Source organism: Macrotis lagotis, chromosome X (assembly GCF_037893015.1).
Source record: "Macrotis lagotis isolate mMagLag1 chromosome X, bilby.v1.9.chrom.fasta, whole genome shotgun sequence".
Taxonomy (NCBI): domain Eukaryota; kingdom Metazoa; phylum Chordata; class Mammalia; order Peramelemorphia; family Peramelidae; genus Macrotis; species Macrotis lagotis.
The window spans coordinates 552,262,768-552,290,545 of record NC_133666.1 but is presented as its reverse complement, the minus strand read 5'-3'; the positions used below and the strand labels follow the sequence as shown (position 1 = coordinate 552,290,545).

Below are 27,778 nucleotides of genomic sequence, written 5' to 3'. Positions count from 1 at the left end.
GGCAAAGATACTGGGGATTTGCCATTTCTTTCTCCAGCTTATTTTACAAATGAGGAAACTGAGGCAAACAGGATTAAGTGACTTGTCCAGGGTCACACAGCTAATAAATTTCTGAAACCAGATTTGAACTCAGAAAGATGAGTCTTCCTGACTCCAATCCATGCACTCTATCCACATAGCTGCCCTTTTTCAGGACTCTAAATCCCTATTTCACACCAATATTTACTTAATCTTCTTTATATACAGGCCTAAAGGTAATATTCTGTGATTGATCTAAATAGTCACATATCCTTCTGCCCTAAGCCCAAGTAACAACATCCCCTTAAATCAGGAGGGTTCCAAGGATCATTTGGAAATTTATAATATAATTCATGGGCTGTTTGTTTAAACTTAAATTAATTCACCCCTAAAAAGCTAATAATCTTACTGAATTTCAAGTCCTGCTTTCAGTTGCCCTGGCAATGACAGTCTGATATGACCCTCAGGTAGGAGGTTCCCCACCCCTGCCCCAGGTAGATAATGTAGAGCATCTCAAGATAGAGATCTTCAATAATGGTTGTATAAACTTTAATGATAAAATTGACATGCTCCATAGCAGAATTTGTACAAAAAATATATAACAAAATTTCATATCATAAGAACTATTCCTTAATTTTGTTATGTAATAATATTCTACTCACCTGCAAAATTAGTTAAGAACAGAGATTATCAACAATTCAAATAGGTGATGAGATCTTTAGCCATAAAAAAAAAAGAAAAATAGAGGATTTGACTCTTGTGTGGAGTTTTTCTGCTCCTAGAATGACTGTGGCAAAATGCCAGAAGATGGTGTAAGAATGCTAAGAGTTGACTCATTTTTAGAATTTAATTGAATTGTTAGGGTTCTAAATGCAAGATCTTTTTCCATTGACCATCAACTTGATATACCTATTGCTGGAGATAATGTATAAAAGGAAACTTAAAAGGTTCAAAGATAGGTTGGGTTTGGAGAGAGATGCAAATGTAACAAACAGCAAACATTTTCTAATTTATTTTTTATTTTGAACATTCCTTTTTTCTAAATTTTGAGTTCCTCCCAACCCCTACCACCCACCCAGAAGACAAACAATATGATATCAATTATACAAGTAAACCACACAAACCATATTTCCATATTAACCATGTTGACAAAAAAAAGGCAAGAAAAATATTTCAATTTACACTCAAGAGTTCATCTCTTTCTCGAGGTGGACAGTATTTTTTTTTAAATTAGGAGTCCTTTGGAATAATCTTAGTTCAGAGTATTGCTCAGAGAAGACAAGTCTTTCATATTGGATTATTGTTACAATAATGCTGTTATTGTGTACAAAGATCTCCTGATTCTGCCCATTTCACTTTGTATCAGTTCATCTAAGTTTTCCTAGGCTTTTCTGAAACTTGCTCTAAATCATTTCCTATAGCACAATAGTACTCCATCACCAGGCAATTAGGTGACACAGTGGATAGAGTGCTGGGCTTGGAATCAGGAAGATTCATCTTTCACAATTCAAATTTGGCCTCAAGAAAGTTATGGGGTTCCCCATCTATAAAATGAGCTGGAGAAAGAAATGGCAAAACACTCCAGTACTTTTGCCAAGAAAACTGAGTAAAAACCCCACATATACAAAAATATTCATAGCAGCTCTGTTTGTGATGGCAAAGAATTGGAAATCGAGAAGTCCATCAATTCATGAATGGCTGAATCAATTTATATGTATGTAATGGAACATTATTGTTCTATTAGAAATTTAGGAGGGATGGGATTTCAGAAAAGTCTGAAAAAACTTGCATGAACTGATGCTGAGTGAGATGAGTAGAACCAGAACAACATTGTACACCTTTAACAAAACATGGGGTAATGATCAACTTTGATGAACATGTTCACTCCATTTGTACAATAATCCAGGGACAATTTTAGGGGTTCCGTGATAGAGAATACCATCTGTATCCAGAGAAGGAACTGTGGAGAACAAAGACAAAGATTATTATCTTCAATTTTTAAAAAGTTATCTTATGTATTACATAATTTTTGTATCTCTAATATTTTCTTCCTTAAGGATGTTTTTTCTCTCAAAACATTCAATTTTGATCTATGCATATCGTGGAAACGAATGTAAAGACTATATCAGATTGCCTTCTGTTGGGGGAGGGGGAATGAAAGGGGGAATTGAAAAATTCAAAACCTTGCAAAAAATGATTGGCAGAAATTACTACTGTATCTAATTGAAAAACAAAATATATAATTTTAAAAAAAAGAAAAGAAAATTGGCCTTAATAGGTGAGGGCTCGAGTTCCTTTGAGGTTTGGGATGTTCTAGATGTAGTCTTCTAGGGAAAGTGGAAGTAATATGGCTGAAAAATTGGGACTTGAATAGGGTGCTGCATATAAATCCCTATGGCCAGGTAACTCATACCAGGGAACTCTTCATTGGTCTATAAGAGCACTCCATTTTCCATCAATAGTTTGAGCAAAAGGACCACTGAGTGGTGGAGTATCCTTGCATAGGAGGAAGTGGGTGCAGGACCCATGCTTGGGTCTTAATTGTGGCAGTTAATTGGGGTAAGTATATTGTAGGCATGGACATTTATGAGTTTTTAGATTGCAGTAGGTGGATCCTGTGCTTAGTATTGTGTAGTGACATGGAAGTCCTTGGAGCTAGCTAAATGAACTCATGTAGTTAATATTTAAATGCTATGGAGGAAAGGCAGCAATATTTTCTCCTTGAAAATGGAGTTGGAAGGAATGTTTTACTATACATATTCCCCTTTTTAATAACCCCACATACATAGTAAATTATAAGGAATTATTATATTAGCTGGTATAGCCATTCCTGACCTTGTCAATATAGTGACTCAACCTAGGTTAGTGAGATGGGGTTCATGACCTCATCAAGGACCTTGTCTCTGATCAACCATGAAGCTGACGCTAGACAGGAACAGTTTATTACCCAAATCTCCACCACTTTGGATAGAAAGAGCTTTTATTAAGTTTTAGGAAGATTAAAAATCACTTAGGATTAAATTAAGCATGGATGGGCTGGAGTATTTAGAACGGTTGCTTAAAGGAGTACAGGTGGCATCAAGGAAATCGCATACTTAATGCTATGATATACAACCAGGGGGAGGTTATATTATGTGCATCTCTGGCAATACATGAGACTTGAATATGGGGGAATGGAGGGGGGGGGGGGATTTTAATGTTGCAGAACCACAAAAACCATACCCTAACTCACAGATCCCCACGGCTCCACTCAGAAACCCAGTTAACTTTTCAAACTCATCTTCCCTTGTGAGAATGGAAGCTCCTTGAAGGCAGGAAAATCTTCACTTTTATATAAGCCAGGTTTTGGTCCATAATTTTTTTTCATTCCAGTGATGCTTCTGAAGTATTAATTGAACCTGACAACTTTTGGTTGATTCACCAATTTTCCTCTTTATCTTAGCCAGGGGCCTTCCCCCTCACCATCAGGATGGATAAATTCCATCAACATATTTCAAAGTCTCAAAATATTCCATGGCTAAATTACATAGGTGACATAAAACATACAGGAGGCTTCTCATGTGTCATTGATTCATCTTCTGACTCTAAATGTTTAGTTATTTTTACAGTTAAGAAATGGTCCTTAAAAGAGAAATTGGCTGTCTTGTTCAAATGGAGGCTCTCTCAGGTCTTCCACCTTGGTGAGGTCACCATGGACCTTAAACTGGGTCCTCCATCTGCAGGTTCAGTAGTGTAACTAAGTTTCACCTATTTAACCAAAGGTGATCAAGACAAGGGTGAAGCTGTTTGTATTAAGGACCAAACTCGAAAAATTCATAAACCAGAATGGTAATTTATTCAGTTATAACAAGACATCTATCAAGGTAGTGATCATTTGCACAGCATGCCCTTCCTCTGAATATATTAATTCAGGAGACCAAATGACACATCAAAAAGTGAGCAAGGGCTGTGTTCATCAAGTTGTGGTAGCTTGATGAATTCTCCCCCATTTGACAGATATTTAAAAAAAATACTGATTGCTTAGAATCAGAACATTTCCCCCCTCAGGTAGAATTCAAGACACAATGAAGCAGAGATTTATTGTTTCTTTTTCTAAACCCCACATAAATCATATTTTACATCTACTATTCACATTTTACAATTTCCAAGATTACAGTTTATCTCATATTAATTTCAATTTGCCAGAGCAAAATGCTGCCCTAAAGGCAACAGAATAATTCCCATGAATGTCAAAAATCATGCAGGATTCCTTGAAAGATTTAACAAGAGATATAAATTTGATCATTGGAGCAACTGTAGCAGAAGCAACTGTAACAGCTTTGTAGGATCCACTGGTATTCATGCAATATTAATGAGCTAGAGAAAGTCCCTAAGAGTAGACTCTTAGGATTTGATTTATAAGAGGACATGGACAAGGACTTCTCACTGAGGAGAAAGCATAGAATGATTACAAACAAAATTGAGTACAAAGTACCAACAGGCCAAGGAACTCAGATCCATCAAATTGTCTTTATCTTGTAATGAATTTAATTCTAATGCCTCCCTGAAGCATTGAAGTGATTCTTAAGATTCTCAAAAGCTATGCCACTTAAGTCCACACTAAGCTGGAAAGACTCTGAAGACAGGGATGGATTGAACCCAGAAAGGTTAAGCTGGTCATCATCCAAATGACCATAGAAGATATTTTGGGCCACAGCAACTCACTATATTGACAAGGTCAGGAATGGCTATACCAACTAGTATAATAATTCCTGATAATTTGACTATGTTTATGTGGGGTTATTAAGAATTAGAAGTAGAATCTGAGGATAAGTAATGTGCCAACACAAATTCAAATCACCATTTCTTGTTAAGAACTTTATTTATATAAATTGCTTAGATCTTTTGACTTCATCACTACTTATATGCACAGTTACTTCTGTATTTGGTTAAGTATATAAACTTTTATTTAGTGTGATTAGTACAAAGTACACTAGAATAGGAAGGGAAATAACTGGATTCTGGTCCTTTCTATTACTTGTTATGACAAGTCACATCATCTCTTAACTTTTTACAGAAGGAATCCATTTTGTCTCTCTTCAAATAGAAGTATTGGGGAGGATTAAAGAAAATCATGTACATGAAGGGGGATTTATAGGCCAAAGGATCTCCATACAAAAAGACAGGTTAGGTGTCTTGCTGCTGTTTCCATTTCAGAGGTCACCTTTTCTGACCTAGTTTCCAAATTCTAATTCCCATTTAGAATTTCCACATTCATTTGTTCTTTTATATTAAGTCATTTAGAACCTGCATCCATTAAGATTTATCTTATGCCTCTATTTTCTAAATAGGCACATGGAGAGGGTTCAAAAACAGGACAGAGGGTTCTAATAACAAAAAGAAGGAAAATGGGCCCTCATTTAGACATTTGTCTAAATGACTATGGTTCTTTTACAGTTCTTTAAGGACAAAGAAGAGTCCTTTTTACATAACAATGGTGCTACTGACCCAACAGAGTAGGTGCTTTTAAGTTGTTTTCCCACCATGGTCATGCTTTGCCTTGATCTTTCTAGTCTCCATACTCTCCTCTCTTCCACCTGACTCATGACCAATTATGGCTGATGGTTGTCTGAACATGAGCTAAGGGAATAACTAATACTGGAAGTGAACTTTCTTATTTTTTTAATTTTATTTAAGGCAATGGTGTTAAGTGACTTGCCCAAGGTCACACACAGCTAGACAATTTTTAAGTGTCCCAGACCGCATCTGAACTCAGATCCTCCTGACTCCAGGGCCGGTGCTCTCTCCACTGCGCCACCTAGCTGCCCCTGGAAGAGAACTTTCATGGTGATCTCATTAACTAATCACTCAGTAACTGAGGCAATGTCTTAAACAATTCAAACATTAACATAGAACATCACGGAATGATTTGGATTTTAATATACTGTAACAGACTATTGAGTTACAAATTTTTGAATGTCAAAGCATTACTTTGGTTGGATTTAATATATATTCAGGAACTGTGAAGGGTATGTGAAGATATTCATCATTAATCATTAGCAATTAATGTTATTTCAAAAGCTTAATACTGTAGTAATGCTATGCCTATCTTATTATTTGCTCCTTCTTCCCATCACCCACCAGAAATTGGGTATTACCAATTTCTCCTGCAGAAATTAGATCTCCATAAACATGCATTACTATTTAATTCAGACAGGCAAGATAAAAAGAAATCCCAAACTGGTCCTAAGATTGCTCTTATTCTAAGCCTGAGGCCCAAGCAGAGGACAAATAAGAGCATAAAGGTTGAAGGAAAGGAGGATGGAAGCAGAGGAAAAGTTAATTTATGATGCATCTGTTTCTCCCAAAGGAGAAAGTAGCAGATGCTTTTTTAAGCATCATTGGTATAGCAATACTAGAGTCCATAGTAGAAATTCATCCCTTTTCCTCTCCACCTAACATCTCCTGGCATCATGGGACTGTAGTTAAATATATAACAACCTGACTTCCAGAACACTTTTATGACTTCAGAGTATCCTACAATCTGGCTATCACCCTGCTGAGGTAGGTAGCTACATCTATGGCTTTGAGAAATATTCTGAAACAGTACAAGGCACAGGAACACTGAGTGACTCCCGAGGACACATGCAGGTCAGTCTTCCTGGGAAAAGGTCAACACAGATTTGAGCTCTGGCTCCCAATTCTAATCTAATTCATTTTTTCATAAGCAGTTTGAGCCTTGAAACAAGACAGCAGCCATAATTTTGTCATAGTTTTCTTCTCCATAGCTAAGTACTTACAAGTTCTCATTCCAAGTCAGCAGTTACATTACACTTTTGTGCACCACAGAGGTATATTATGTACAAAGACTCAAACTGTTATGTCTTTTAACAGGAATTAAATGCACATTAAACTAGTTGCATGAATTAAAAAGCTTTTCAAAGAGTCCCTTTGACAGAAAACTCTGAATTTCTTAGCAAAAAATATACAGAACAAGAAGTCACAATATTAATAACTTTAGTTATACAGGCCAGAATTTAGGCAAGGGATGGAAATCAACACCACTGGGTAATGTAAACATATGACATGATGAGTTAGCATTTCACTCATTTACATAATACTCTATGATAGATTTTTAGCTTGTTTTTTTCAAGCAATTTCACATGACATATACAGTGGAAGGCAAAAAGCAAAAACTTAAAATTGTGTAGGTCTGCTTACTCTATTCTTTGGCACCATTTGTACCTTGCTGTCATATGAATTGGCATTTATATGTTAATAATTATTCTAGCAAATCGATATTGCAGAGATGCTGGTGTTCTTAATAAAACTAGCCCTCTCTTGTCTGCTGACTGATCTAGGAGCATCTCCAACAGGCCGGTCAAACTAACAAATCCTAGTGCTTCTCCACAGCCAGCAACCAGTGAGAAATCTCCTTGTGTCACAAATCCAAGGAGGGTCCGGGAGCAATGGCCAGTGACATCAGGGAGAGGACCTGTCCACAGACCAGGAGTCATCTCTGCCCAGGCTACGGCATGGCTCTGCTCTCCTGCCAGACTCTGGGCAACATCTACTTCTTGCTTCTGCCCCTTCTCTGCTTTCTTCTTTTCTTTTTGTTCCCATGCCTTAGCCTTGAAGGGATCACTGTGTCTGGACTCCTGAGGCCCAGAATAAAACCGATTTTCATTTAGATGCAGAAAATCTTCTTTTGATGGGATGCAGATCATGGTGTGTGACTCTGGGTTTCCCTTTTTGAGCAAAGACAGGCTAACCCAGACCAGAGATCTCGGATAGTCACATAAGATGGATCGGCAGGTAGCCCTTGTCAGCTCTTGTTGTTGTATCCTGGAAGCTCGGAGGGCTGCCTGATTTCTTCTAGCAACAGGCTGACACCAGGCTGCTAAGCACTTCAGTAATTTTCTACTCCTAAATGAAGTCAAAAACATGCTTGAAAATAATATATTCAAAGAAAGCAATTTAAACAAAAAATGCAAGTGTTGCCATAGGTAGTTAATTTTTTTAATGTTAGCCATAGGAAAATACCAGTAACTCTAAGCCTGAAAAATAGTATTCATGCATTATCTTATCAATTATTGGATTTCACTTAAATATCTACCACTTTGAGAAAGAAAAGTTGGAAGGAGGGGTTTAGGAAGTAGGGCAGGTTATGACTTTGAGTTCATAAAACATTTTTATAAAATATTTTGTGAACTATATTATATAATACAGTTGTTTTCCTCTGCAATCTTAAATATTTTATTTTATGTATTTAAAACCCTCATTGACAGAAAAGGGCTCAAAGTCTCACCAGACTGTCAAAGCAGTTTCAACATAGAGAAGGTTAAGAAGGCAGGCATAGTAATAGTAAGAAAGGAGTAAGGATTAGAGAAAGGATATTTTTAGAAGAAAGAAACTTGGAAACTGCAGAATGCCTGCAAAAGGAAAGAATAAAAAAAAATTGAGGTACCAATGGAAAATTGTCTTCCATAATGAATGTTTAATATTTCTGCCTACTGAGTATAGAATAGGAAAAAAGAAACTTGATAGAAAGCTTAGAACTAACTACTGTTTAAAGATAGGCCATTTTATAAGAAATAAGCATCAAATTGAGACTAAAAGAATAAGGAAAGGTCATAGTTTTAAGAAAAGATGCTTCATAATGTGGTAACAATGTGGAATTAAAATGTACACTCCAAGTCAGAGCCACAAGAATTAGAGGATTTGCTTAATCTAGAGCAAAGCATGGACAAACCACATATCCTTCCTTCATTTGCTAGGTGCTACTTTCTGTGAAAAGAGGACAAGACTATCCCCCATACCATCATACCTATTACTTGGCAGTATCAAACAACAAAAATAGGACTTGATAAATTTCATCTTGCCCTCAGACTCTAGACAAAGACAATTTAAAAAATGAATTAAGACAATTAAAACTAACTTGTTTGAATGCTCAATTTATAGTCCACATAAGTTTTTAAATCTGGAAAGATGATCAAAATCCCATCTACAAGTAAAAAAAAATAACACGTTATTTTTCCTAGGTTACTTACCTAAGAACACAGAAAGTGCTCTTTGCTCCACTATCATTAATTCCACATACAACTTCATCTGTTGTGTCTGTTGCCACTGTATCAACTATAGAATCAGTGTCCATCTCTTCTGGTTTGTCTTTCAAAGTCTCAGGCTCACAAGGCATTTTTGACCCATGTTCACCCTCCACAACACAAAGCTCTTCTCTCTCAGGATTGCTATTTGCCGATGCACATGAAGGAGATTCAGGAGACCCTGTCTGAGTTATAATTCTTGATTCCCAATCTCGAGCTAACTGTTCCCAAGGACATCGGAAAGGTGACAAAGTACCATGTTTGACGTAGTTGGGCCTCTTTGCTGGTGGATGTCTAATTAAAGATAAAGAGAAACCAATTTGCGAGAGGGTAGGATTGTATCTATGTAATAATATCATCTTGATGGCAACAATTCAACATCTAGTCTGTGTGCCAAAGACTGTACTAGGAAATTAAATAGCCCTTGCCCTAAAGAAGCATCTATTCTATTGGGGCAACCAACTTGCCCCAATTTGCAAAGTCAATGTGAAATAGGAGGGGTGGAGCGGATTGGGGGAAGCTCTTATCCCAACTAATGCTTGAGTCAAACTGTGAAGGAAGCTGGAAATATTAAAAGGTAGGTCAGGAGGGCATGCACTCCTGGTCCACAGTCCAGTCTACACAAAGGCAAAGAAGGGAAATAGAATGCTAGGAGCAGGGAGCAACAAAGTAGGCCTGTTTGTGAATCTGATAAGCCTATAGGGTGAGCTGGGAATAGATTGTGAATGGCATTAAACACCAACCAATATAGCTCATACTAAAGGTTAACAGGAAACCACTGGGGTTTAGCAGCAAGCAAGGCTAAAACATGGTCAGACCTACACTTCAGGAAGGTGGGGTTGAAGCACAGAGATCAATTAGAATTGGTGCTAAGCCCGGTTCACATGGTGTTGTCCCAATTGCAACTGAAAAGCTTTTGCTGAAAGATGAAGTGAACCAACCATTCTGGAGAATAATTTGTAACTGTCCCCAACCTCATATTGCAATGTCACCAACTAGATCATATCCCAAGAGAGACCATAAAAAAGGACCCACAGGTGAAAAAACCCTTATGGCAAAACTTTTCATGGTGACAAAATACTGAAAAAAAAAGAGGGGATGCCAATCAAGTGGGGAATGGCTGAACACACTATGGTATAGAAATGCAATGGCATACTGTTATGCAATAAGAAATGATGAACAGGCAGACTTCAGAAAAACCTAAAAAAGACTTGTATGAACTGATGCAAAGTGAAAGGAACAGAATCAGGAAAATCGGCAACACTGTGATATCAACTGTGAATGATCCAGTTCTCAGGAATGCTGTCCACATCTAGACGAACTGATGGACTCTGAATGCAGATTGAAGTTTATTTTTTTCACTTTATCCTTTCTTGTGTTTTTATTTCCTTTTGATCTGTTTCTTCTTCTACAACTGTGATTAATATGAAAATGTGTTTTACATGGTAGCCCATGGATAAACTATCAAACTGCCTACCCCTGTTAGAAGAGGGAAAGGAAAGGAGAAAAATCTGGAACTCAATTCTTGTTAAAATGCTAAAAATCTTCTTGATATGTAATTGGGGGGAAAAAATAAAAATGAGAAATCCATGAATTTTTTATGCTAAAGACTAATTGATTAAAACTGTTAAGAATCTTTGAAAACCTCTGAGAATCATCAAAACACAGAATAACCAGCTCATATAAACTTCAAAAAAAAATTAATTATTCATGAAAGTCCTGCCTAATTGTTGGTTATCATAAACCTAAAAGGACCTTCTGGAAAATATGACTGACCTAACAGGATAGGTTCTGAAATCAGACTTACAACCCCTGCATTCATCATAAAGACTGAGGTGGTCTTGAAATTAGATGGACCTCTCCAGGACCCCTGGACTAAAGCAAAACAAGCCTAATTTTCTATTCCAAATTTGAACAGATTAAAAGCAACTAACGAGATGTGCTAGAGACCAACATTCCAGTGGCCAGATTAAAACCATCTTGATCTTCAAAGGCAGCCAACTGATGAAACACCTTTTATTTGAGGCATATTTGCCTATCTACTAGGTTAGGGATTATTACTAGGCTAATAAATACTATTTATGCCTATTTCTATCCTCAAATATAATTTTAACTTTTAGCAAACCTCTCAAAGAAAAAATGCTCTCCAGCCCAGAACAAAGTGATCTAGATGAAATATCCAAACTCATTTCATTTCATTATTAGGGAAGAAAAAGCTGAATAGACATATCCTTCATAATCCAGTCACCTGAAAGTTGAATTTCTTCTTTTATCAATATTGATCTTTTTTCCATGTTGACTATTAAAATTTATCTGCTTGATACAATGGAAAATGCAGACTATGTGAGGCATGCAATGTCATCAGCCCTTCTAAGGAACCCAAAGAAAGTATTCCTAAATACTCATAAAGTAGATGAGAAATTTATTGTACTCAATTAAATACTACTGAAAAGTAAAATTTTAAATATGTATCTCAAAACAAAACACATAGACCAGCAAACAACTAAGCACTTCAGGGTTGGTTTACCAATGAGCAAATTCACTCATTTATTAAATATATTGTCAATGTTAAGAAATTTTCTACCTTTTATATTTTTCCAGAAGATTATTTTCTTGTTCTATGGCAAACAAAACTCCAGCAGGGCAGTCTGGGAAATCTTCAGGGATGTTGGGTGCTCCCTTATACCGAGAGTGTATGAGACCCTCTTTTAATCCTCCAACTCGTGCACCACGATATATCTAGGAAGAATATACAGAAAAAAACTGTCACTTTAACCCAATTAAAATTGAAAGTACATGCTACATATAATTGCTTCTAAATGTTACTACTCTTATTTGGTCAAACGAATCTCTCTTGCTCTAAAGCTGAAACATTTTGAAAAATTACAGTGACTTTCATTTTCTCCTAAGCATGATCAGAACGATACTTAAAATTAGTTCAGAGAAAAGACAGTTAAGGCTTTTGTCTCTTTTGCAGTTGTGGATATAAGTGATGGAAGACATGGTTGTTTGTTTTTTTTTTAAATAGCTTCTGTCTGCAAAGTTTCTGAGGCTGTATTGCCAAAAGATTCAAAAGTATGACCATGCTACCATTTTTTATCATCTCAAACTATTAAAGGCCAATTTTGAAAATTTCTCAAATTCATTCAACTTAGAAGAAAAAACTGGCTCCATGAAATAAGTAAACAGTGCCATTACCAAAAACAAAAAGACTACACACAATGGCTACATTTTCAGCATTTAAAAGACATTTTCAAATATAGCTAAAATTCAGATTCAGAAAATAACTTACGAAAGGAATCCAGAAAGCCATTCCCCAACCTTTGGGAAGTAAGATATCCCAGCCACTTCCCCATCCTAGTTGATCTTCACCAGTTACTTTCCCTGGTTGTTGGATCAGTAGGATGGGTACCTTGGATTCACGGTGGCCTAAATCAAGCTGTGACCCAGGCACCATCAATTCACTTCTCTTCTGGTTTAGCTCCTGAGATGAAAGAAAAGAATTCATGGCAAGGACTCCTACTCCTTTAAGAATCCAAAGTATAACCTGATAGGCATTCAAACAACAAAGTATTAAGTATCCACTAAGTGCTAGGCACTGGAGATATAAGTACAAAGATGAATCCCAATTCAACAAAAGCTTACATTCATTCTAGGGAGATGTCACATTACATATACATAAAAATGCACATGAAGTAAAATTCAAATACAAGACAGTTTGGAAGAGAAGGCATTAACAACTGGGAACATTAGGGGGGAGCTTCATGCAAAAGATGGCATTTTCATTCTAAGAGACTCCACAAGATGAAGGTTGAGTGAACATATTTCAGGAACAGGGGACAGAGAGGGTATGAGATCATCATGAAGATCAGAGAAAGGGGAGAAGCGGGAGGAACCCCCAAGGGAGATAGAAAGACAACTTAGGCCAGATTCTGTAGGGCTTTAAAATTTAAACAGAAGAGTTTCTATTTGACCAGAGAAAAAATAGGAAGCTACTTGAATTTGAAGAGTAGAGAAATCATATGGTCAGATCAATCTACACTTGAAAATTACTGTACTCTGCTGCCAAATGCATGTATCTATGAGTGATCTGCAAAGAAAGAAGAGCTGAACACATGGAAGCTGATAACAAGGCCAAGAGAACAGAAAGGGAAAAAAGAAGCTCAAACAAAAGCTTGGGGTTGGCCAGACAGACAGGGAGGAGAATCAAGAGAGAGGAAAGACAACCCAGGAGGAAAACACAGTCTTCAGAGTCAAATGCAGCAGATTACAGATTAAAAAGAATAAAGACTGAAAAATGACCAACATATCTAATGATTAAGAATCATTAGTTACAAATGATCAAAAGAAATGTAAAGGCAATTTAAAGATAAAGAAATCAAAGCAATCCATAGTCAAATGAAAAATTGCTCTAAATCATTACTGATTAGAAAAATGAAAGCAGCTCTGAGGTACCACCCCATACCTCTGACTGGCCAATATTACCAGAAAGGACAATGATCAATGTTGGAAGGGATGTGAGAAATCTGGGACATCAATACATTGTTGGTGGAGCTGTGAACTCATCCAACCTTTCTGGAGAGCAATCTGGAATTAAGCCCAAAGGGCAATAAAAAATGTACACACCCTTTGATCCAGCAATACCACTACTGGGTCTATACCCTGAAGAAATCATGAAAAAGGGTAAAAGCATCACTTGTACAAATATTCATAGCAGCTCTGTTTGTGGTGGCAAAGAACTGGAAACTGAGTCAATGACCATCAATTGAGGAATGGCTGAACAAATTGTGGTACATTATGTAACACTATCGTTCTATTAGAAACCAGGAGGGATGGGAATTCAGAGAAGCCTGGAAGGATTTGCATGAACTGATGCTGAGTGAGATGAGCAGAACCAGAAAAACACTGTATACCCTAAGAGCAACATGGGGTTGGTGATCAATCTTAATGGACTAGCTCATTCCCTTAGTGCAAAAAATCAGAGACAATTTGGGGGTATCTGTGATGGACAATAGCATTTGGTCCAAAGAGGGAATTGTAGAGTTTGAACAAAGATTAAAGACTATTAACTTTAATTTTTAAAAAATCGTTATCTTATTAAGTAATCTTGCTATTTCTTATATTATTTCTTTTTCCTTAAGGATATGATTTCTCTCTCAACACATTCAATTTAGATCAATGTACAGCATGGAAACAACGTAAAAACTAACAGACTGCCTTCTGTGGGGGGTGAGGGAAGGGAAGTGAGATTAGGGGGAAAATTGTAAAATTCAGAGTAGAGGAGTGAAAGAAAAGAAATGCAATGAGTATAAGCAATATGACTAAGGGAGAAGCAATATTTGACAATAACTGAAAGGTATAGCAGAGTTTAGGGAAATTCAAATTGATTCTTCTGGATTGGGAATTTGTCTATTTCACAAAATCACCTAATTATTTAAAAAATCATAGAATATTTTCTAGGCAAATTAGGTAGAAAAACCCCCAGATCTTCAATGGGTAAAGATAGAAAACTCACCATCTTAGTATCTTTGAAAATCCTAATAGTCTATTTGATATACTAAAATTACTACTTCTGTAAGATTACATGAAAAAACAAAAAAAAAATCAGGCTCAAATTATTGAGAATCTTTCTTTTTAGAGTCTAAATATCATAGCCAAGATAAAAGGTAATGTAAACCATATAGATATCATCCAAGGAATAACATTTTTGTTCTATACTGAAATTCTTATTTTTTTGATAGGTGTAGACAGGACTGATTTCAGACCTACCACTTAATAGGTTTTTAAGAACTTCCTTGTTCAGTCATTTCAGTCATGTTTTGACTCTGTGATTCCATTTAGGTTTTCTTGGCAAAGATATTGGAGTGGTTTGTCATTTTCTTCTTCAGTTCATTTTAAAGATTAAGAAACTGAGGCAAACAGAATTAAGTGATTTGTCCAGGATCATAAAACTGGTAAATGTCTGAGGCTAGATATGAACACAAGTCTTCCTGACTCCAGACCATCATACTGTTCTTTAAGGAAATTCCCTCTTACAAAGCAAAATTGTCAACTCTTCTGCTATTTAGTCAGAAGAGTTGAGAGACACTGAGACATTTAAGTGATTAGCCTAGGGGGTGACAAAGCTATCACCTGTCTGTCAGAAGTAGGTAGATCCAGCTCCCTACTATGACATACTTTTTCTTCTGCTGTTTAATGAACACTATTTCCAGATGATAATTAGAGCTAATGAAAATAAGATGACTACCTCAGAAGATGGCAAGTTATCCCTCAAAGTAGAAGCTATATGACCATAGACTGAGTGTTTTATAATAAGGGTTCTTTTCTAGGGCATGGATCACACTATATAGTAACTGGGGTCAAAACTATCTTACAGTTTTTTAAACCCAAGTGGTCACTATTCCAGAAAATTAACAATTTGTACCTCAAAGAAATAAGTAAATGATCGCTAAGTAAACTAGACTTAATCGTCAAAATATTAAGTGCTTTAAGTTCCTTTAAAAAATTAGATAATCTGTTACTTTAAAATAAGGTCATTTATAGAGTGAATTAAAATTTTCAAACCTTTTTCTTTTGGAATCAATGCTTGCAAAGAACTTCATACACACACATTATATATGCTCCTCTCTATTTCATTAAGTGAAAAAAAGGAGGATCAAGGTACTAACACACTACAATTAAAGTCTACTATTATACCAAAGCAAGACATTTCAACCTGCTAATTTACTAAAAGCCTCTAACCACATTATTTACCTTTTCTGAGATTTTATTCTCTGTGACATTCTTACATATATCCTGGTTCCAGATAAAACTATGAGCACACTCCACAGGCACACCCTCTAGGCGCAGTTGTCTAACTTTTTCATTATCTATGAAGGAAAAAAAATTTTTTTTCAAACCACCTATTTTAGATAAATGGAATATATGAAATAAGTACTTAAATTCTGAAAGTTTTTTATAAATGTTGATAAAATGTCTTCATTTTAGAAAACATCTTTTCAAGAAAGAACAGCTAGGACTGTTCATTAATTATAAGGTTTGACTCTGCGAAACAGAAAATAACCCTGACTTTTCTATACTACATCACAAAATCAGAAACTCAAGTAACAGAATATCTAAACATTCAATTACTTCTAAGTAGTTACTGGTTCTGAGTTTACAAAGACTAACCGCTACATGAATCTATTTTTCTACATTAGTTTCTATTTTGCTAGGTCTGCATGAACTAGTATTCTGTGCTTTTTAAATTTTTCCTAGGAAAAGTGCAACAAGTTAATAGACTTGGGAAATGGCAAAGAGGCATGACTAATTGAAGGAAAACCAATTTTTACTAAGTTTAACATTTGTTAATTTAACATCTATGTCAGGCATATTCCCTGTGAAACGTTAAAAAAGCTCAATAGCCTTAGAAGGCTATGTGTCCATAACCCTACTTTAAGGAAGAAGTTGAAAAAGGTAAGAAAGACTGTTTTGGAATTTTTCTGCAACACTACACACATATACTGAAAGAACTGCTACTCTTTCAACTCTTTTTTTTTTAAGGTTTTTGCAAGGCAAATGGGGTTAAGTGGCTTGCCCAAGGCCACACAGCTAGGTAATTATTAAGTGTCTGAGACCGGATTTGAACCCAGGTACTCCTGACTTCAAGGCCCACTACGTCACCTAGCAGACTCCAATCAACTATTTTTCTATAAAAATGTTAAAAAAAAATACAAAAAGATACCCCCAAAAACCCACAAAAAAACTTATTTGAGTATTATTCTTTTTTTAAGTAGGAAAATAGCTTAAGTTTTGCTTCATTGAACTGAGAAATTGAAAAAATGATCCCGTTGATGTGTTTCAAGCTGTACTGCTGAAATGTTGGCACAGAGAAAAATCATTCAAAGCTATGGATATAGAAGGCTTCTTGGAGTTCTGGTGACTGGAAAAAAAATAAATTGGAAGCAAAATTGAAAGGCAAGGAGAGAAAGAATGATGAGGCATTTACTAGATAAGTAAGTTCCTTGAAGGAAGGAACAATGTGCAATGTAAACATTAACTATTCAATTTTAGGTTAACAGGGCTTACTTACATTGTTTTGTTTTGGGTTTTTTTTTAGGTTTTTGCAAGGCAAATGAAGTTAAGTGGCTTGCCCAAGGCCACACTGCTAGGTAATTATTAAGTGTCTGAGAACGGATTTGAACCCAGGTACTCTGGACTCCAAGGCCTGTGCTTTATCCACTACTCCACCTTGCCACCCCCGGGCTTACTTACATTGAAGAAGTTCAAACAGATGCTTTAGGGAATTATAAAATACATTTCAAAATTCTCTTTAGTCTCCCTGAATTTCTATGTACTGGTACTATATTTAAAGATAAAACTATGACTTTGCTTAGGTCAGGCTACTAATAAGATATAGTTACTACTTGGTTTGGGGGAATTCCAGGAGACACATTTTCAAACATTTTAAAGACAGTTTAGATAGATCACCTTTGGATTTTTTTCCCCCCAAGGCAATGGAGTTAAGTGACTTGCCCAAGGTCATAAAGCTAGGTAATTGTTAAGTGTATCTGAGGCAACATTTGAACTCAAGTCTTCCTCAGTCCAGGGACAGTACTCTACCACCTAACTGCCCCTAGGTGGATCATTTTAAATATTTCTTTTTTAAGCTAGGAAAATATAAAAGCTATATTACAAAATTAATAAATACATCAGCTTTTAAGGCTGAGACTTGCTAACCTAGAATGTCTATATTATGCCCAACTAAAACTTTACCCAGGTATTTTTTTCTTTTCAGATTCCACTTAAAAACTTTCCAGTTAAATTGGAAAATTGAAACTGACTTAAAGATAATCAAGCAACCAAGGATAGAAAAATTTCAATTTTAAAAGAAAACTAAATGAACCTCTTTCAAATAAAAGAATTTTTTAAAATTTTAACTATTAATCTGGAGAAAAAAATTAATTTAGATAAAGAAAAGCAAAAGTAAAATAAGCAATATTTCATTTCAGGGCCAAAAGAAAAAGCAAGGTTGATTTTTAGTTCATTCTACTATTAATTCAATATACAATTAAGTTAAAATAGCCCTCCTGATAATAAGGGGGTTTTTTTGGCAATGGAATTTAGCCAAACTAAAACTATAAGCTCAGATGTACCTCAAAGGGTCAGCAGATTCATGCTCTCAAAGTATTTGCAAAAGCAAAAAAATAAAACATTAGTGACTTCTCTAGCAGTCTGACAAGAGAACTTCCTTTCATTGTGGGGGAAAAAAAGAACAGAAACAAGATGGACAGATAGATGAGCAAAGATTATCTATGAGCATAGATTAAGTGGAATTTTTAAAAGAGAAATAAATCCACTAGTAATTTGTAAATCTGCATTCCAGACACCAGCAATTGTCTAATAAAGAATCTAGATAAAGAGTCAGCAAATACAAAGGTTAGTTAACATATCACATATAAATAACCATAGTTTTAAAAAATTTTCAATTAGAAAACTAATTACCTTAAATGTTGAATGCTGTCTTTAAGAAGTATAACATTATATAGATATGTAATACCAAGGATCAATTTATTAAGTAAACATTTGTGAAGCATCTCAGGTCATACACAAAGACTTCAAAGCACTCCCGTTACCTTCTCTTTGACATGTCTATTTTTGACAAGGCCTGATTCTTGCCTGGATCAAGATCTATGGATCCAACAGAGACAGTCAGGTGATAAGCTGTGTTCTGGACAATCATGAATCTGCTCAAACTTCAGGAAACCATCTCATAGACAATAACCAACATTCTAGATTTCGACTACTGATTCAGCACAGTTGTCTTTCTGTTGCTAGAGCTTTACTGTTCTTTCTTCCTCAAAGATAAAGTGCTGGGATAAAATCTTTACCCCTTAAAAAACTTCAAGTACTACATAAACTCTTCAATGAAATAATACCTAAACTAGGTCTTTCAAGTTAAAAGTCTATGGCAAAATATGACCAAAATGGAGAATGATCAATGTTGGAACGTATGTGGGAAATCTGGGACATGAATGCATTGTTGGTGGAGCTGTGAACTCATCCAACCTTTCTGGAGAGCAATTTGGAATTGCACCCAAAGGGCAATAAAAATGTGCATACCCTTTGATCCAGCAATACCACTACTGGGTCTATACCTTGAAGAGATCATGAAAAAAGCGTAAAAAGCAACATGTACAAAAACATTCACGACAACTCTGTAGTGGCAAAGAACTGGAAACTGAGGAGATGTTCATCAATTGGGGAATGACTGTACAAACTGTGGTATATGCATATGATGGAAGACTGCTGTTCTATAAGAAATCAGGAGGGATGGAACTTCAGAAAAGTCTGGAAAGATCTGTATGAACTGATTCTGAGTGAGATGAGCAGAATCAGAAGAACATTGTGAACCTTAACAACATAGGGTAATGATCAACCTTGATGGACTTGACTCCCATCAGTGCAATAATCAGGGACAATTTTAGGTGATCTGTGATAGAGAGTATCATCTGTATCCAGAGAAGGAACTGTGGAGTTTTAAACAAAGACCAAAGAGTATTAACCTCAATTTTTAAAAGTTGTCTTACATAATATGTAATTTTGCTATCTCTAATGTTTTCTTTTTTCTTTTGGTTCTCATTCTTCTCCCACATCAAATTTGATTTCAATATATGCTTATCATGGATGCAAATGTAAATAAAGCCTGTATCAGATTACCCTCTATTGGGAGCTTGGGGGAGTGGGAAAAAAATTGTAAAACTCAAAACCTACAAAAAAAATTAATTGGTAGAAAATACCATTGTATATAATTGGAAAAGAAATAAAATTTATATAATTAAAAAACAAATATTTTGCCTAAAAAAAGGATAAGTTAGAGATAGCCAACAAAGGAAGGGCACCAAGGGCAGTCAGGAAAGAAGAGGATACCAAGGGGGGGGGGGGGGGCCACGGGGACTTGAGGCAGATTCTTGCAATAGTCCAGGAATGAGGAGATGAAGGTCTTCACCAGGATGGTGGCAGTCAGAGGAAAGGAGGATTAAAAAGAGATGTCATGAAGATAAAATCAACCCTTTCCTCTCTCATCTCCACCTCTGTCTTCCCTGGCTTTGTTCAAGTCCCAACTAAAAAGTCCACCTTCTTCAAGAAGCCTTTCCTGATGGCCCTTAATGTCCTTGTTTTGTTGATTAGTTTTAACTTAGCCTTTTTTTAGATAGAATGTATATGAATGTGTGTATGCACATGGACGCAGGCACAGACTTAATCTTAAAAGAATGTAGTTCCTCAGAAACACCATGGGAACTATCAGAAAGACTTCAGAATTTCAGTGCTCTTAAAAAGATTATGATATAATCTAGGAAAAATATTAAGGTTATTCTAATGGAACAGGTAAAAGATCATTCAAGACACCCTTGGCTTTCAAAAAAACAACTTAAATTCATTGCCTCAATCAAGATCTGATCCTAATTCTTCTTTTTCAAAAGACATCTCTTTTCTTATTCAGTTTTGACAGAAAGTAGATACAGAAGCTAAAAACATTTTTTTGAAAATTTCATTCAACACACCTGACTTTATTCAACCACTTAAATACCAATTTTCATTAATCTAAGATCGAATACACTTAAATTACAGTCTGAACAAATGAGATAGTAAATTTTTGGCAAGTAATGATAAATTCCTCTGGAGAGGTTTCAGTTAGCATAAAATTGAAGCTAATTTACAAAACAAATTCCTCACATTTCTTTCATGCTAATATACCATAAATGAAACAGTAAACCTTAGCACCTGGGTTGGCCTTGCCAGGATTCGAACCTGGATCATCTGTCTAAACAGAGGCTTCCACTGAGCACAAGACCAGCTGCGGGTGCAAATCCCTTCCTTACAATTAACACTATTATAAGTAAGATTTTGTTAAAGACAAGTATTGTCTTTATGCTAAAAATAAAGAGAGATAAGGAAGAATACATTACAAGCAAGAAAACAGGTATAAGTTTAACTAACATGGCTTTGTATTCTAAAGAAAACTGAGGTGTGTTACCTTGGAATTTTTCTAACTTAGGCAAAGCCTTGAACTTCTTCTGAGGCAAATTTACTCGAGGATCTCCAACGGTCAGACCCAGAATAGTACCTGCTGGAATTTCTGCTGGAGATGCTATTCCTTTAATGAAAAGCATAAACTTAACAAAGTTATTTTCATATCAAATATATGGATCTATTATTTATGTTCATTTTGATCTTTTCAAAGTTTCTTATAGGTCTTCATTTTCTAGGTTGACAGTTTAACCACACTTGTTCTTTCACTTTCCCATAATAGTTTGCAAAAATAAGTTATTAAGTGCTAAGTATCAAAGAATATGATATAAAATCAAAAAAATTTCATACTGCAACATAAAAATGTTTTCTAGCCAGACCTGATAAGGGCAAAGTAATAAAACACAGTGATTGTACCAACAAAATACTCAGGTAGGTTTGAATTATTTAGTATCTAATTACATGAATTCACAATGACAGTCACTTGGAAATGATTACTAACTACACCTCATTCATGGAGTTTATAGACCTCTAATGATCTTTTCATATAGCACAGCAAATAGCTAATTTCAAGTAGAACAAAAAAAAATCTCAACTTCACAGAACCAATCATATTTCCTTAACAGAAAAATAACACATAAATCAACTTAAATTTTCCAGCTTTCTTATTTCAAATTAACAATGAAATGTTTGAAATAATTCTATCCTTAGGAGTAATGTTTGTGCAACCTCTAGAAGCAGCCAAGGCCCCGCCCTCATTTCCCCACATATACCTCCCAACAATTCAAAAATGGCTTCTTGACGATGATGGACAGACACGCTATCAGGATTCTTACAGGTCTCAACCCACCAATTGTGAGGTTCTGCCTCTGCATCTTCTATCTCCTAAAAAATAATAAATTCCATTATCAGGTAAGATAATAATATCATATTTTTAGCTTCTGTGTTGATTTTGAGGGCCAAATTTATTACTTTTCCCTTTTTTTAGTCAGTAATTGACACCATTTGTCTAAACAACCTACTAATCAATGTTCAATCAAATGGAAATTGATCTCATAATTTCAGAAATAACAAATATAGCTAATTAAACAAGGGCCTGTTATCTACTTTTTAAGATTCCACATGAGGAAAAATACAATTAATTTAAGACCATAAACGTTGAAATCATTACTATTTTAGTACCTGATATAAAGCAACTGTCATCTTTATATATATATGTATATATATGAAAGCATTCATTTTTCTAAACAATGTACTAAGAAAAAGAAACCATCCTTCTTCTCTTTCAAACTTATACAGAATATTCATCTTAAAGGTAAAACATTAATGTTTTTAAGTAATCAAGTCTAAAGTTTACAACAACATTCTTATAAATTTCAAGTACAACATATAGACACTTCAATGAGGATATGATAAAAGTTGAAGTTTAGCCCAATTATTTGGCAGAGAAACACTACAGAACAATGGGAAGAACATTAAATCCAGATAACAGAGAAACCAAGAGAAAAGAGAAAAAAGAGAGTCAAATAATGATAAAATACAGAATGAGACGTTATTACAATTTTAATACACTATCTTCAATTAGATTCTGTATACTTGCAATGATGGTCAGAAAAATTATGATTGCATATATTCTTACAGTATAGACAGAAGCAGTTTTCAGTGCCTCAGTAAGAATAGCATGGGATAGTGGACCAATCAGTCGATATCTGTTCATCTCCATTGTCAAATCACTAAAATTAAAAAAGAGGACAAGATTTTAAATTGCTATGATAAAAAAAAAACTTGGAAAACAAACAAACATGGAGAACTCTGTTGAAAATGCACAAAGAGTTTGGGATAAAGCAGCTATATACCTGACCACAATGCCAGTAGTTGAGGATGTCCAAGAATATGGTTGAAATGGACTTCTAGTTCCATCACCCACAATTTTTTTCACTGGATTACTATCTTTTTCTCCATCATCCCTCTTTCTTTTCTTACAATTCTCAGTATGTTCAATGTGACTTTTCTCTTCGTGTGGTAACAAAACTACTTCAGGGATAGAGGCAGCTGCTTCTAAAGGTTGCATACACTGACATACTATTTTTAGTTCAGTTAATATGTCCTAAGGATAGAATTAATTTAAGACATCTTAGTTAATTTAAAATTAGAAAGCTGGACAGATTTAAGATGATTTTTATGTAATCCTTCTGTTAAAATTTACATAAATATTCACTAATTATCTAAAGAATTTTTATGTATCAACAATCTGAACAAATAAAAACCAGCCAAAGAATTAGCTTGAATAAACAATACAATTTTAAAGTGGGAACACAATGAAAATATGAAAGAAAAGGAGACAGTCAAACCATGAAAGAATGCAATGAAGGAAATCTTATCAACATTCTTAAAATGGTTTATCACTAAACAGCACCTATTAAGCACCCAATAAAAGTGATTTTGTTAAATCAGTCTGTTTTATTTTTTAAAAAAAAATCTCCAAACTAGGCATGTTTTATCCATCTTTCTTTAAAGCTTAATTATCATGAAAAATCAGTTCTTACTTTTCAGATAATATTTGTGATCCTATGAAATATCTTTGGTTTCTGTTTATAAACTCAAAAGATATTTAGCCAGGAGTGTTCAATTATCCCAAGGTTTTATAGTATCTATTCCCAATGAACACTATTCTAAGTTGCCCACTAAAAGTAAAAAAGAAAATCATTATTCTAAGCTGAATGAAAAAAAAAATTGAAAAATTATACCTGTTTCAGAGTTGGATGTGTCCATAACCACAATTTTCTATTTACAGGACTAGAACCATCATCAGGTTTCCAAATAAATGTAATGGGCCCAAGCATTTCTTCAGGATATCTATCAGCCCGATAGAGGACCAAAGAGCCTTGTCGTTTTCCAGACAGAAAATGAACTGCTGCAAAAGTGAGCCCTAAAACAATGAGATGTACAGCATTCTTATTATTGCAGTTTGAGAAGCTAGGTTTTAATATAATCTCTTTGCCTAAGGTCATTCTGGTAACAGCATTAGAAAGTGTATACACTTGAAACATTTCATCTATGATGACTACTACTTGACTCTAAACAAAGGTCTAAAATTTTTCAAAAAGATCTTTGTAGTGGCTGCAATTCATTAAAATTCTGTAAGAGAAAGGACTAATTTTTCTATTTTTTATTTACTTTTTTCTATTAACTTTTCAAAACCAAGTAAATGTTATGTGTTATGTATATAGTTACATACAAATCATTACCTGTATCTATGCTACACATTCGAGACAATGCCTTTAGTAATTCTTCTTCTGTGCCACTTAACTCCAGACAACAGTAGTACGATAAATCCTGCACACAAAAGTGAGAAAGAGAAACATACGTTTGAGACATTTTAATGAAATAGGATGGGGGGGGGGGGGGGCACGGGAAGCCAAGATGGCAGTGAAAGCAGGATTTCCCTGAAACTCCTCCCCCCAAAAAACTCCAAAAGCAGTCAAATTATGACTCTGAGTAATACAATTTCCCAGTCCAAGAAAACTTAGAAGTTCCATGGGAAAGGTGTCCAAAAAAATCCACTGGGACCAGGGACTGGAAAAAGCGGCAGCACAGCCCAGGGATCACCAGGAACAGCTTGAAGGGGCAATGAGAGAACTCTGCTGTACCAGAGTGCAGGAGCACCGGCCTCAGAACAGCCCTGCCATGAGAACTTTCAGGGAGAATCAGGGAAGTAAGCCTGCACCTCCAGAACACAGGCCAGAGATGGTAAGGGGGTCAGGGGAGACTGCAGAGGTCTCTCTGCTCTCCCTGGGGCAGGACACTGCTGTTTGCCCACACTCAGATCCAGGTTGCAATTTGGGCTTCCATACTAAGACAGCCCAGGGAGGCCCCTCACAGCTTCAGGGAAGAAAGAAGCACCTGTGGTCATCTACATATCAAAGTACAGGCAAGAAAGCATAAGACATTGAAGGAATAAAGGTCTCAGTGGGGTGTCCCCCCAAAAAACCCAAAGCCTTGTTAGTGCAGTAATTTAGTCTTAGGCTGAGGAAATGAGCAAATAACAGAAAAGGAAGAATCTAACCATAAAAAATTACTTTGGAATTACATGGAAGATTCAGAAAATGACAAATTTGAAGCTTCTGTATCCTAAGCCTCTAAGAGAAATGGAAAGTGGTCTCAGGCTGTGGATGAGCTCAAAAAAAGACTTTGAAAACCAATTAAGAGAGGTAGAGGAAAAATTGGGAGGAAAAATGACAGCGATGCAGACAAATCATGAAAACCAAATCAGCAGTTTGGTGAAAGACAAAAAAGTACTGAAGAAAATAATATGTTAAAAAACCATTTTAGGTCAAATGGAAAAAGCAAAACAAAAGGCAAATGAGGAGAAGAATGCCTTAAAAAGCAGAACTGCCCAGCTGGAAAAGGAGAAAGAAAGCTCTCTGAAGAAAATAACTCCTTCAAATGCAGAATGGGACCAGGGATGATGACTTTGCGAGAAATCAGGAAGATATAAAACTCTTCCAAAAAAAGCCAAAAATTAGAAGAAAATTTTCACTGACCTTGAAAACATATCCAGGAGAAATAATTTTAAAATTATTGGGCTACCTGAAAGTCATAACCAGGAAAAGAGCCTAGACCTCATTTTTCAAGAAACAATACAGCAAAATTGCCCTGAGATCCTAGAAGCAAAGGGTAAAACAGAAATTGAAGGAATTCACTGGTTACCCCCTGAAAGAGATCCCAAAAGAAAATCTTCCAGGAATATTATAGCCAAATTCCAAAACTCCCAAGTCTCCCAAGAGAAAATACTAAAAGCTGCCAGAAACAAACAATTCAACTCCTATGGCTCTATAGTCAATATTACACAGGATCTGGCAGCACCTACATTAAGGGCTCATAGGAATTGGAATATGATATTCTGGAAGACAAAAGATCTTGGTTTATAAATGAGAATCAACTACCCAGAAAAAATGAACATCCTCTTTTCAGGGGAAAAGGTAGACTTTTCAATGAAACAGGTGACTTTCAAACTTTCCTATTGAAACAACCAGAGCTAAACAGAAAGTTTGATCTTCAAGTACAGGACTCTGGTGAACCATAGAGGGGATAGACGAGAAGAACTAATTATAAGGAACTTAATGATGTTGAACTGTTTGTATTCCTGCATGGGAAGAAGATATTGATAATTCATATGAACTTTGTCATTTATAAGAGCTGTTAGAAGGAGCATATATAGACAGGGCACAGGAAGGAGCTGAATATAATGGTATAGTAAAAAAGATGGAATCAATGGATGACAAAGGAAAGTACTGGGAGGAAGAGAAAGGAGAGGAAGAAGGGGTTAAGATATTTCACCTAAGAGTCAAGAAAAGCTTTTTTCAATGAAGTGCAATGGGAGAAGGCAAGGGAGAACAAGCGAGCCTTCACTGTCATCAGAAATAGCTTAGAGGAAATAACATACACACTTAAATAGGGTATAGAAATCTATCTTATCCTAGAGAAAAATGAGAAGAAAGGGATGGGATAAGGGAGAATGGGGAGAGAAGTGGAGGGGGGAGGTGATAGAAGAGAGGGAAGATTGTGGGAAAGAGTACTCAGATACAACAGGGCCAGGACAAATGGAAAGAAAGAAAGAACAGAATAAATGAGAGTGGGAAGGAATAGTGGAGGGAAATACAGCTTGTAATAGTAAATGTGGGAGAAATATTGAAGCAACTTCTCTGGTGGACTTATGATAAAGGCAACTCACCCCAGAGACAGAGCCATTGGAATCTGAACACAGACTGAAGTACATTTTTCCCCCTCTCTCACCTCTCACTATTCTTGAGGTTTCTCATCTTCTTGGGGGGGGGGGGGGTTATGTTTACTCTCATATTTACTCTTATTTCTTTTTTTAATTTTTAATTTTATATTATTACAATAAAGAAATAGGAAAGTAAAAGAAAGGTAAAAGCATATTAATGTCTTAAACCTCTAAAATTATAAGACAATAAGTTGCTTTCATTACCTCTATAAATTAAATTATCACTCTGAAAAGATTTCAACTTAGCATCAGTAACTGTTTTTCTCAATGAATGACAGGAAATGATTCACATATTTTAAATTCCAATTTACTATTTAAAAGGTGATTTATATTTTGTCAAATTTCTGGAAAATAATACAATACTACCTACTTCATATTGTTACTTTAAGGATCAAAGGAAATAGTTTTAGTTTAATTGTCTCCAATGGGGCATCAGTAGTTTGCTGCTTCAAAGCAGATTCCTCTCTCTCAGAACATACTCAACATAAATCAAAAATTTTAGGCAATTCCTCAACAGATCCTCCTCTTGGTTAGTTTATGCAGACATTCTAAATTATTTATTCAAAATTTGGGAATTTGAGGACTTTTTTCCCCAATGATTTATTTTTCCCCCATACTCCTTGTTCTTTACACATACTTATTAATACAAAGGATTTTAAAAGTTCTCAAGTTGGTTACAAATTAACCAACCTTTGTGTTCAATTCTATACATGTGTGCACACACACATGTACAAACACGTACTTACACAATTCCTACAATCTCATATACCATTTTTGCTTTTAAAAGAAATCAAGCAGAAATATAAGCGTGATTGCTCCGAGATCCAAATTTGCAAGGTCTAAATTAATTAAAAGTTATTGTTGTTAAGTCCCGTCTGAC

At 35.5% G+C, this 27,778-nt stretch overlaps 1 protein-coding gene across 3 annotated transcripts in view; it reads right to left on the bottom strand.

The window, feature by feature from the left end:
• Window positions 1-3,830: 3,830 nt before the first annotated feature.
• The window catches only part of POP1 (POP1 homolog, ribonuclease P/MRP subunit), a 31,598-nt gene continuing 7,650 nt past the window's right edge, over window positions 3,831-27,778 (bottom strand). For all 3 annotated transcript variants that reach the window (XM_074200473.1, XM_074200474.1, XM_074200472.1), the window contains 11 exons: window positions 24,359-24,446; window positions 23,858-24,039; window positions 22,967-23,217; window positions 22,750-22,843; window positions 21,884-21,995; window positions 21,118-21,237; window positions 15,855-15,970; window positions 12,394-12,585; window positions 11,686-11,840; window positions 9,048-9,395; window positions 3,831-7,923 (listed from right to left, as the gene is read on the bottom strand). In XM_074200473.1, coding sequence (XP_074056574.1) covers window positions 7,266-7,923; window positions 9,048-9,395; window positions 11,686-11,840; window positions 12,394-12,585; window positions 15,855-15,970; window positions 21,118-21,237; window positions 21,884-21,995; window positions 22,750-22,843; window positions 22,967-23,217; window positions 23,858-24,039; window positions 24,359-24,446 — 2,316 coding nt within the window. In that variant the 3' untranslated portion in view covers window positions 3,831-7,265. The remainder of the gene's footprint in view (window positions 7,924-9,047; window positions 9,396-11,685; window positions 11,841-12,393; window positions 12,586-15,854; window positions 15,971-21,117; window positions 21,238-21,883; window positions 21,996-22,749; window positions 22,844-22,966; window positions 23,218-23,857; window positions 24,040-24,358; window positions 24,447-27,778) is intronic.